Raw genomic sequence first — 11,619 nt, forward strand, 5'->3', positions numbered from 1 at the left:
GCAGGTCAACCATCTAAAACCAGCCAACCAGCCTAGGCTGGTTTTAGCTGGATTTTTCAGTAGGGTGATATTTAAACTGGCAAATAAGCAGATGTTGCGCAATTAATTTTGGATCCTGTGTGTGCATATGCTGAACTCTGTTAGTCATTTTCCAGCCTGACCAGCTAAGACCAGGCTGGAAATGGCTGTAAACCAGCCTGGAAATGGCCAAAACCCCTCTAAAACCAGGCAGGTCAACCATCTAAAACCAGCCAACCAGCCTAGGCTGGTTTTAGCTGGATTTTTCAGTAGGGTGATATTTAAACTGGCAAATAAGCAGATGTTGCGCAATTAATTTTGGATCCTGTGTGTGCATATGCTGAACTCTGTTAGTGAAGCGATCACTAGCTTTGTGCATGTAAAAAGCATACGCATCTAACATGCCTATGTAAGTCTCTGTGCATGGCCGGCAGGCTCCTTTCTTGGCTTTTCTGCAGGGAGTGAAGAGCAGGCAGCAGAAGAGAACTTGGGCCTGGAAGAGGAGTAGAGCAATCCTAGGCAAGCTGGAGAATCTTACCTGGCAGCCGGGTTGCTCTGCTGCATGGCACTGGAGGCCGGCTGGTGAGCACGCTGTGCACGGTGTGCTCCACTAGAGCTGAGCTGGACGTGTGCAGGGAAACGCCGTCTACCGTGCTGCAAAGACAAAACATGTGCCTGGTCCCGCTGCCTTAGTTCTGATCTCAGGCACATCTTCTGGCATTCCTCCTCGGAGGCGAAATTGTTGCTGTTGCCATGGCAGCCACCATACCAGAAGTGTAAGCAGCGTGAGGCGGAACGGTCAAAGTAGAACCGGGACGTCCACTGATCGCATGGCCCGACCGTATTGGGTAGGTCACAGGACAGAGAACGTTGTGCTAAGAGGCCAAGAGACAACATGCATCTGTTGTAGAAAGTTGGAGAAGTCTGCAATTGTTCTTAAACAACAGTGTTGTAATTGAGACACAACAATGCAAGTGGAATAAAATATCAACACAGGCTCGTTGGGAATACGTTCCCAGGACAACATTTTGGAGAACCACAAAATATCTGGCTGTATTTTGTGTGTAAAATGAAAGCTACTGAAGCATTTGACAATTTCTGTTTCTTTTGCGCTACTGCTGACCGCTTACTTCAACATAGGCTCATTGTGAATATGTAGCCCCATATACATTTCTGGAGAGCGCAAATTATGTAGCCAGAAGTACATACGGCTGCATTTCGTCTTTAAAACAAACGCTACGAGGCGGTATGATGCCGCCAACGGCTTCTGTTTTTTTTTTGCACCCCCGCTGACCGCTTACTCCTGTGTGAGCCCAGGGGCTTACAGCATAAGTCGGCGGACTTAAGATGCAGAGAAAGCAGGTTAAACAAAAGGCAAAAAATAAAATAAACAAGTAAATAACAGGGTGAGAATGTGGTAAAATCTGAAAACGTGGTAAAAATCAGGCGGCCACAAGGGCTATTCTTTCTCTGGATTTTTTTTAGAAAACACTGTCAATCGGTGCCTTGGAAAACACTATCGGTTGGACTTATGGAAGGGGGTTGGCAGAGTAATTGGTTGGTCAGTCGGTCGGTCGGTCAGTCGGTCGGTCAGTCAGTCAGTCAGTCAGTCAGTCAGTCAGGCAGTCAGTCGACAGTGGCCTCTGATGGATTTATGCGAGAAGAGCAGTCACGAATGGCACTCACGAGAAATCTTTGAGATCTGAAAAAGCATACACAGCGGCCTCTGTCGGATTCACGAAAACCTCCTGGGACATATTATGCGCTCCCCAGTAATGTATACAGAGGTACATATCCGTAATGAGCCTGGGTTTGCTTACCTCTATATGGACAGCTTTTCTGATGTATCCTAGACTACCTTTGCACTTCGGACGCGTATCGGACTAGGGTTTTTTTGCACTTCGGACGCGTATCGGACTAGGGTTTGAGTCCGGCAAAAGACAGTTCCAAAAACCATGTTAAACAACACACCCAAAACAGCAGTGTGAAATGGTCTTAAAAGCACAAGACCACAATGGCTTTTCTCTTCTAATTTGTTTCTGAAAACACTATCGGTTGGGTTTAAAGAAGGGGCAGATGGGTTAGTTGCTGACCAGCTGATATATTATGCACAACAAGCTGACTGGCTTCTCTCGTGGACAAGGGCAAGAAGGATGTGGAGATTGACAGAAGTGTACACAGCGCCCTCTGGTGGATTTATGATAACACATGCCTTAAAAACGTTTTTGCGATTGTCAAATAAGTACACGACAGCCTCTAGTTGATTTGTGAAAACAAAATCTCCAAGCAGACATAGCCCCAGGTACATATTTCTTGGTTCTGAAAGTGTAGCCCTGGACACATGAGCCTGGGTCGCAAAATATGGTCTTGGACTTGGCCTTAATTATTACATGGTCTTGCTCCTTTTAGACGGTCCTCTGGTCACAATCTACAAGTAAAACTCTTCTCTATTGGCACAAAACCCATTTTGCCAAAAATATCAACACCATGTGCTCACAAATATCAATTTTAAGGGGGGTTTTCACAATTGTACAAATTTTCCATCACACTCACTGTAGTTTACAGTGTTAAAGTTGTAGATTATCATGCAAATTGTAGACTGAGAACAAAAACAATTTGCATATAGGACATACAAATCCTTTAGCCTTCAAAAAACATTATTAAAGGTGGAACTCCTTATATGGCCAATTCACATGTTAGAGAATGCACACAAACACAAAAATGGCCTTTAATTAATGAACTTTACTGAGAATAAGTAGTTACTGCAACACTACACAGGACTTGTGGAGAATGGCCAAAGAAGTGTGTTTTAATTGTATATCATTGGTTGTAGTGGATCACTAAGCAGAAGCTGTTGGTGGGACAGAGGCCAACTAGTGAAGTGCTTTGAAGGTAAACCTCACTCCATTGAACCGAAAAGGTGCTCTAGTGACAGATGCTAGTGGCCATGGTCTTAAGCCTCCTTGTTAGAGCAACCCACTCCCATGTGGAGAGTTGCCAGTTATATACCAGCTCAGAGCAAGTTTGTTGGTGTAGGACTGGCTGGGTTACATTGGTGCGGTGACCCGGATGAGAGTGAGGTTGGGGAGGGGGACAGAATTAAATCGGAAAACCTGATCCCAGCTCAAAGCAGGTTGGGTGGTGCAAGATTGGTGGGATTACACATCCACACATCCACACATCCAGGCCCTCTGCATTTTCCACAGAGAATCGCAAAGCTGTGTCTTTCTCTTATGAGTATTCAAAAGCTAAAGTCTTTTTGGAGGAAAGTGTCACGTTAAGCGTGATCAAAACAATATCGAACGGGAACAAAAAGATTGCGGATTCGAGTGCAGATTTTAATATAATATAGTGCAAAAAAAGTGAACAAAAATTCTAAAATATCAAGGTGCAAAGTAACAAATAAACAACAAAACCAGAAACTAAATCAGAGACGAGGCTCAGGAATAACAAACTCAAACAACTAAACTTAACTAGAAAACAGACGAGACAAATAACACACGAACTAGACTAAGGCAAAATACAAGAACAAGAACAGAATAACAAACTCAGAATACTAGACTTACTGGATACTCGGACAAGGAAGACAAGGAAGACAAACGACGCGATAACAAACAACGGTGGAATGATTGAATATATAGTCCAGGTAATCAACGGTAACACAGAACAGATGTGATGACAGGTCAGTGTATGTGTTCCGGTGTATGCGCGTGGTATGTATGGAATTGTAGTCTTTCTGGGACGCTGTAGTGCCTTCTGTGTCCTGATGCACTACAGCGCCCTCAGGTGGTCACTGACAGATGTGACAGAAAGAGGATTGCTGAACTACTCCATATGAGCGGAAGACTAATATGAGATTAGGCAAAATTAGAATAACTACCCCAATTTAAGTAATGACAACCATAACTAAGTACAAAGTGCATTTGTAAAAACAAAAACTGTAAAGACAGATGGTCACTTTAGCTATACTGGAACTTACCGTTGCTGGGGGGGTTGGAGCACCCCTCTCCATGAGTTCCACTAGCGGCCGTCACACCATCATAGCAGCAGCCGTAGGTAGATGAATGACAGTCTACAGGTGCAGATGGTACGGTATCTGACTTTGTAGAGAAAATATAAAAAACAAAATACGAAAAAAAAAAAACAGACAAAGAATGTGACATTAGGGCATATCTTTTAGAACGTTTAGCATTTATAAATAAAAACTAGCACTTATTCCAAAAAGCCAGAATTGCTTATCTGGCAAAAAAAGGAAACTTCCTAAAGGTTGATTCATACTTCTGCATCAAGGGCATGCGTTTGGTCCGGCACAGCCTTCCCGCGGTCACATAGCCCTTATCGTGGCTGATGGCAACGCTGACATGCACCTTTCAAAAAATGTAGCACAAGGCAACGACGCATAGTGCAAGCTCTGTGATTGGTCAGCTTGGTGGCTGTAATGAGTGGGGTCTGTGGTGAGAGAGCCGCAAGCCTGTTAAACTGAGTGTTTACAAGTGTGGAGTCCTGTGAAGGAGCTCCAGATGGAAACCTTTGTTTTGTGTTTACCTTATGATTAATGTTATTGCACATACGCCGGTTCCTGCCTCTGAATGAGCGAGTTTTTACAAAAGCCTCCTGCATTTCACTTTCGACGATCGCCAACTTCCCGCTCTTCACTTTCAACGATCACCAAGCCCCCCTTCTCTTCACTTTCAAGATGATCACCAACCCCCCTCACCCCACCCACTTTTCACTTTTAACAATCGCCAATCCCTCGAACTACCCCTCCATGCTCTTCACTTTTGACTATCAACACCCCTCTCTTCGCTTTCAAGACAATCGCCAACCCCCCGCACCGCACACCCCTCTTCACTTTCGACAATCGCCAGCCCCTCAAACTACCCCTCCCTGCTCTTCACCTTTGATGATCGCCACCCCTTTTTTCCGTTCGAGACGATCGCCAACCCCCGCACCAAATCCCTCTCTTCACTTTCTTCGATCACCAACCCCTCAAACTACCCCTCCCTGCTCTTCACTTTCGACTACCACCACCCCACTTTGCTTTCGAGATGACCGCCAACCCCGGCACTCCACCCCGCTCTTCACTTAGGACAATCACCAACCACTCAAACTACCCCTCCCTGCTTTTTCACTTTTGACGATCGCCACCCCTCTTTGCTTTCGAGACGACCGCCAACCCCCCGCACCAAACCCCGCTGTTTACTTTCGACAATCATTTACCCCTCAAACTACCCCTCCCTGCGCTTTATTTTTGACGGTCCCCACCCCTCTATCCGCTTTCGAAACAAACGCCAATCCCCGCACCCCACCCCGCTCTTCACTTACGGCGATCGCCAACCCCTCAAATTACCCCTCCATGCTCTTCACTTTTGACTATCAACACCCCTCTCTTCACTTTCAAGACAATCGCCAACCCCCGCACCCCACACCGCTCTTCACTTTCGACAATCTCCAGCTCCTCAAACTACCCCTCCCTGCTCTTCACCTTTGATGATCGCCACCCCTCTTTTTCGTTCAAGACGATCGCCAACCCCCGCACCAAATCCCACTCTTCACTTTCAACGATCACCAATCCCTCAAACTACCCCTCCCTGCTCTTCACTTTCGACTACCACCACCCCTCTTTGCTTTCGAGACGACCGCCAACCCCCCGCACCAAACCCCGCTGTTCACTTTCGACAATCACCAACCCCTCAAACTACCCCTCCCTGCTCTTCACTTTCGACTACCACCACCCCTCTTTGCTTTCGAGATGATCGCCAACCCCGGCACTCCACCCCGCTCTTCACTTTGGACAATCACGAGCCCCTCAAACTACCCCTCCCTGCGCTTTATTTTTGACGGTCCCCACCCCTCTATTCGCTTTCGAAACAAACCCCAATCCCCGCACCCCACCCCGCTCTTTACTTACGGCGATCGCCAGCCCCTCAAACTACCCCTCACTGCTCTTCACCTTTGATGATCGCCACCCCTCTTTTCCGTTCGAGACGATCGCCAACCCCCGCACCAAATCCCACTCTTCACTTTCAAAGATCACCAACCCCTCAAATTACCCCTCCCTGCTCTTTACTTTCGACTATCACCACCCCTCTTTGCTTTGAGACGACTGCCAACCCCCCGCACCAAACCCCGCTGTTCACTTTCGACAATCACGAGCCCCTCAAACTACCAATCCCTGCGCTTTATTTTTGACGGTCCCCACCCCTCTATTCGCTTTCGAAACAAACGCCAATCCCCCCACCCCGCTCTTCACTTACGGCAATTGCCAACCCCTCAAATTACCCCTTGCCTGCTCTTCATTTTCAAGGATTGCTACCCTTTTCTTCACTTTCAAGACAATCGCCAACCACCCGCACCACACCCGCTCTTCACTTTTAACAATCGCAACCACCCCAGTCTTATAAATTAGGGACCCACTAAAAAGGTTGAAATGGTGCATAGCTGCTGCAATGCTGGTTCAGTCCTGTCAAGTAATAATATCTGCAAAAGAAACACTCACTGATGAAGACCAGTGTGTCCAGGCATCTGGACAGCCCTCCATGTTTTGGCCTTGGGCTACGGTTACACCATCATGACAACAGCCATACCTGAGAGAATATTGCATGTTTGTTGAAACCCAAAACAGTATGACTACAACACTTTGCAACTATATGTATATGTAAATTCCATTGGTATGCAAATATCACTATTGAATGAGATTATTTAGAAGCAGCAAATTTTTTGTTTTTGTGATTCAAGTCCACGTGTACCTGCTCCATGTGCAGGATGGTTGGCCTTGGTCTTGGGGACAGCCCTGGTGCTGTGGTCCACTAGCTGGGGTTCTTCCATCAGGACAGCAGCCATAGTGAGTCTGGCTACAGTGAGGAGTGAGGGCTGTGCCGTGAGGACCATTGTTCTGAGGGATTTCTGTTGTGTTGGACAATAAAACATAACAAGGTCTTATTATTAAACTATTTCCTACAGATCAAGATTTTGCAGATAAATCTTGATAATACCATCTCTTATTTACTTTATTAAAGGTAGAAGAGTGTATGCTGCTTTGTAGTCATTTTATTGTGGAAAGGTCTCATGAATATACCATAAACATGAGATAATTCAGAATTTACTTGGGATTATTAGACAACTGTAAGTCCTACATGTATACAGTAATTGGAGAGACGGAGAAAGACACAGTACAGTACTCTCTGATGATTTGAAGCGCTCCTTAAATCCTTATTTGTAGGTTGCCTTGGATAAAAGTGTTTTTAAATGGCCACAAACCATTATAATCTGGAGCAACATTGTCAAGAATGATTCACATGTCTGTGCAACGTGTATGGATGGAAAGCTGGATGGGTGGTTGACTAAGAAACAAACCTAGCGATGGATCCTCAGAGTATGGCATAAAGCCATGAAGGGTGTTGTCATGTCCTGTTGGGTCCTGCATGCTGGGCACCTCTGTTCAGAGAGAGATACACTTAAATGTACAGTACTCTCAGAAATCCAAATTCTGTCATTTGCTCAACCTCATGTCATTCCCCATAAGACTTGAAAATACAAATGAATAAAGATAAGTAATGTTAATCAAATATAAGAGATTTCTGTTGACCTTATTCTGCAATGCAGAAGTAAGTGCGTTTCTGTGATTGTTTTAAAACTTCTGATTTATTTGCTTGGGGGAAAATGACTAGGAATAATAAATGCAGTAAACAGTCAAACTACTTGCTCTACAAACATTATGACAATATATAAGATTGTGATTCTGACATTCCCAGAGATGGGCTGCGGCTGGAAGGGCACTCGCTGTGTAAAAAAAGTGCTGGATAAGTTGGTGGTTCATTCCGCTGTGGCGACCCCTGATTAATAAAGGGACTAAGCTGAAAAGAAAATGAATGAATGAATGAATATGACAATACATAAGAATAATATAATTTAAAAATACAAGTTTGCAACATCTAGCAGCCAAATGAGCTGTTAAAAAAATCAATGAAAGTGTCTTGAGCCAATAAGGTTCCAATGGCTGTATCCACTAGTATATGAAAAGATAAAGTCAAGAGGAAAAGAGCAGTTGCCGCTGTATTCTTTACAAACAGCCACTCTCTGCTTGCATCCAATTCCTTATAAATACCACTTGAACCTAAAATAATCATTAATAAAGTATTGGCTGTTCATAGTGACCTGTGTTTATATTATTCTTTGACACCAACACCAACTTACATGATCGTCATTATCATTTGCGTGTATATTTAAAAACTGCCATCTGTTGTTACAAAACTAGCGCAGATCGCATCTTCTATTAAAAACTAGTCTAACGCAATGTCTTCTGTTAAAAACTAGCCTAAAGCTCCGTTCACTGTTAATAACAGTGTACTAAACTAGCCTAGAGCGCCATCTGCTGTTACAAAACTAGCTTAGAGTGCCGTCTGCTGTTAAAATCTAGCCTAAAGCCCCATCTGCTGTTACAAAACTAGCCTAGAGCGTCGTCTGCTGTTAAAATCAACCCAGGCTCATTCTGAAAACGTAGTCCCGCGGACGTTTCTGGAGATAGCGGAATACATCCCGGCAGGTACGTACAGCCGCGTTTATTTTTTTCAAGCGAATGCTGCAGGGCGGTGTGACGCTGTTCCCTATCGCGCTTGTCGGCTGGCCGGCCGGCCGACCGCTTACCTCCTTGTGGAGGGCTTCCCCGCTGCAACCCGTTTGTCCACTCAGCTCACCGTGTACGTCGGCAGGCTCGAGATGCAGAGAGGAGTCGACCACGGCGATCGGTTTCGAGTCCGGGGAAGAGCGGTTCCAGCAATCAGGTAAGACAAAAACAGAATCCCAAAAATTAAGTGAACGAGTTTCATAACAGGGTGAGAACGCGGTGAAATCCGAAAACGCGGTAGAAAAAAAAATCAGGGCTTTTCTTTTTTGGACGGCTTTTGTAAACTGTTGCTCGGGTTTAGGGAAGCAAGCGGGCAGGCGGGTCGATCGGTAAAATTGGTTGGGTTCAGGGAAGGAGGAGGGTGGGTCAGCCGATTAGCCGGTCGCGCAGTCAATCATCCGGTCAGTCAGACAGCGGCCTCTGGTGGGTTCACGCGAGAACAGCGCGGGCGCGAACCGCACTCGCGAGAGGCGTCTGAGATGCGAAAAAGAGCACAACAGCGGCCTCTCGCGGATTCGCAAAAACTTAAACTGCAGCCGTACGAACCCGCCGGGACGTATTCTGCGTTCTCCAGAAACATCCGCGGGACTACGTTTCCACAATAAGCCCGGGTTGGTTAAAATCTAGCCTAAAACCCCATCTGCTGTTACAAAACTAGCCTAGAGTGCCGTCTGCTGTTAAAAACTAGCCGAGCAACATCTGCTGTGTGAAAACTAGCCTAGAGCACCATCTGCTGTTACAAAACCAGCCTAGAGCATCGTCTGTTGTTACAAAACCAGCCTAGAGCATCGTCTGCTGTTACAAAACCAGCCTAGAGCATCGTCTGTTGTTACAAAACCAGCCTAGAGCATCTTCTGCTGTTACAAAACTAGCCTAGAGAGACAAGATCTTCAGTGTTAGGTGTGAATAAAAGCTCACATTAAATTTGTTCATTAAATAAAATGTGATGTTTACACCAAGCCTCATGATGAAATACGACTGCTTTATGAAATTTACAATGTCTTTATGAGTTTTTGGATCTTCTTGGATCAAGAACTGGCGTGTGAGATGGTTATGCAACTATGTGCATGCATGAATCTGAAATGACTCTGAATAAAGACTGGAGGAGCACATAAAAAGGTTTCTGTACCCTGAGGCCTGTAGCAAGGCTGGGCGTTGCAGCTCTCTACGGTGGGAGGTTTGGGTTTGCCCTGGCACTCCTCCGCCCTGTAAAGGTTTCTCTGTCTGTCTGAACAGATCACCTGGCGTTCCCGCAGCCCCGAGCCACAGCTTTTAGAGCACTTGAGAGAAAGAGGGTTGATGAGCAGGTATGTTAAATATAATCAAGAGGAAGGTGCATGCATATCCAAAGGCCTGTCAGTAAATGAGGTGTTGATTCCCAATGGGCACCCTGATGTCAATACGATTTCAAAGAAACATCAATTATGCTAATAGATTTGATGTTAATTTAGCAGCTTGATGTGAGAATGTCTAACACTGACGTTATAAAATGACTCGTTTTAATAATCGAAAGAATGAATAGTTGATTTTTGACGTGTTTTTGCAGCTGAAGATGTTAATTTGATGTCATATTGACATCAAGCTAGTTTACATGCATTGTAGGCAAACAAAATCTAGCGTAAATTTGGAATTTTAAAGGTCCCATGAAATTAAAATATTTTAGGTGTTAATATCTGTATTGTTAGTTTTTAGGATATTTATAATCTAGTGTGCTCCAAAACAGTGACACAATTAGCATTTAGAAGATAAAAGCATCCAAAGCTTGTTTGTCACTTCCATCTAAATGAATCAAAGTCCATTTCAATCAATTTCACGTCTCCTCATGCTTCAGTTTCTCATCAAATCTTCTGACCAATCAAATGCTCTCTAGCATCTGACATGCTCCACCCCTTTCTTCTCATTTGATATGCTTGAGCTCAACCGCTCTCACTGGCAGAGCTGTGAGAAAACAAAACATTATTGGCTGTTTTTTTATAAAGGGGAGGAGCAACAATATACCCCGCCCTCTCTTCATGTGTCAGTTGCAGTAATATAAACACCACTGCCTCCATGCTTTTTTCAACTCGGGGGGGCTTTTTCAGTTTATTCATGATGATCTGCATCTGTATAATGTTATTATTATTAGCAGTATTAATTATCCCTGCTGAAAAATCCAGCTTAAACCAGCCTAGGATGGTTGACTGGTTTTAGCTGGTCAACCAGCCTGGTTGTAGAGGGGTTTTGGCCACTTCCAGGCTGGTTTCCAGCCATTTCCATCCTGGTTTTAGCTGGACAAGCTGGGAGATGACCAGATAAAACCAGCTTGACCAGCCTAGCCAGGCTGGGAGCCCAGCCAAAAACCAGCTATGTCCAGCTTAAACCAGGATGGTCAAGCTGGTTTTAGATGGTTTTAGCTGGACACTTTCCAGCCTGACCAGCTAAGATCAGGCTAGAAATGGCTGTAAACCAGCCTGGAAGTGGCCGAAAGCCCTCTAAAACCAGGCTGGACAACCAGCTAAAACCAGCCAACCAGCCTAGGCTGGTTTAAGCTGGATTTTTCAGCAGGGATTATATGCATATTAATATTAGTTTTAATGTAAACAAGTTTAGATTTGTCCACCTGTTGGGTTTTAGAGACGTCTGCATCAGCATATGGAGCATAAGTACAGGACATGTGTTTGGATATAACTCAGTTTTCTGATCACACTTCGTTATTATTGTTCATTTATTCCTTTGCTGGAGATTAGAACTGAATTTAGAAATAGTTTGACACAAATACTTGTGCTTAACAAACTAAATTAAATATGTCGACTGATGAATGTCTTCAGTGGAGGGAGTTTCCACCGTTTCCTTACTCCACCAAAGTAAAGGAGTAAAGAGTAAAAATAAAGTAGAGAGAAAGTAAAGATGCTGAATGGAGGAGGCTCGTTCTTTATCCTCGGGCTGCAGATGCTCTGTTTAACTGTTTTCTTGCTAGTGAAACGCTCAGTTTTTCC

The 11,619-nt window shown here is 44.7% G+C and overlaps 1 protein-coding gene across 39 annotated transcripts in view; it reads right to left on the minus strand.

The window, feature by feature from the left end:
- Window positions 1-11,619, minus strand: part of paplna (papilin a, proteoglycan-like sulfated glycoprotein) — a 71,591-nt gene that overhangs the window by 21,088 nt on the left and 38,884 nt on the right. For 21 of the 39 annotated variants that reach the window (XM_087291102.2, XM_087291096.2, XM_087291111.2 and 18 more), the window contains 6 exons: window positions 9,774-9,924; window positions 7,375-7,455; window positions 6,768-6,924; window positions 6,518-6,605; window positions 3,998-4,118; window positions 557-893 (listed from right to left, as the gene is read on the minus strand). In XM_087291102.2, coding sequence (XP_087147228.1) covers window positions 557-893; window positions 3,998-4,118; window positions 6,518-6,605; window positions 6,768-6,924; window positions 7,375-7,455; window positions 9,774-9,924 — 935 coding nt within the window. Of the gene's footprint in view, window positions 1-32; window positions 894-3,997; window positions 4,119-6,517; window positions 6,606-6,767; window positions 6,925-7,374; window positions 7,456-9,773; window positions 9,925-11,619 lie in introns of all 39 variants that reach the window. The other 18 variants (XR_015513854.2, XR_015513847.2, XR_015513852.2 and 15 more) reach the window with 4 other exon arrangements.

This window comes from Danio rerio, chromosome 17 (assembly GCF_052040795.2).
Source record: "Danio rerio strain M-AB ecotype USA chromosome 17, GRCz13ab, whole genome shotgun sequence".
In the NCBI taxonomy this organism is placed as follows: domain Eukaryota; kingdom Metazoa; phylum Chordata; class Actinopteri; order Cypriniformes; family Danionidae; genus Danio; species Danio rerio.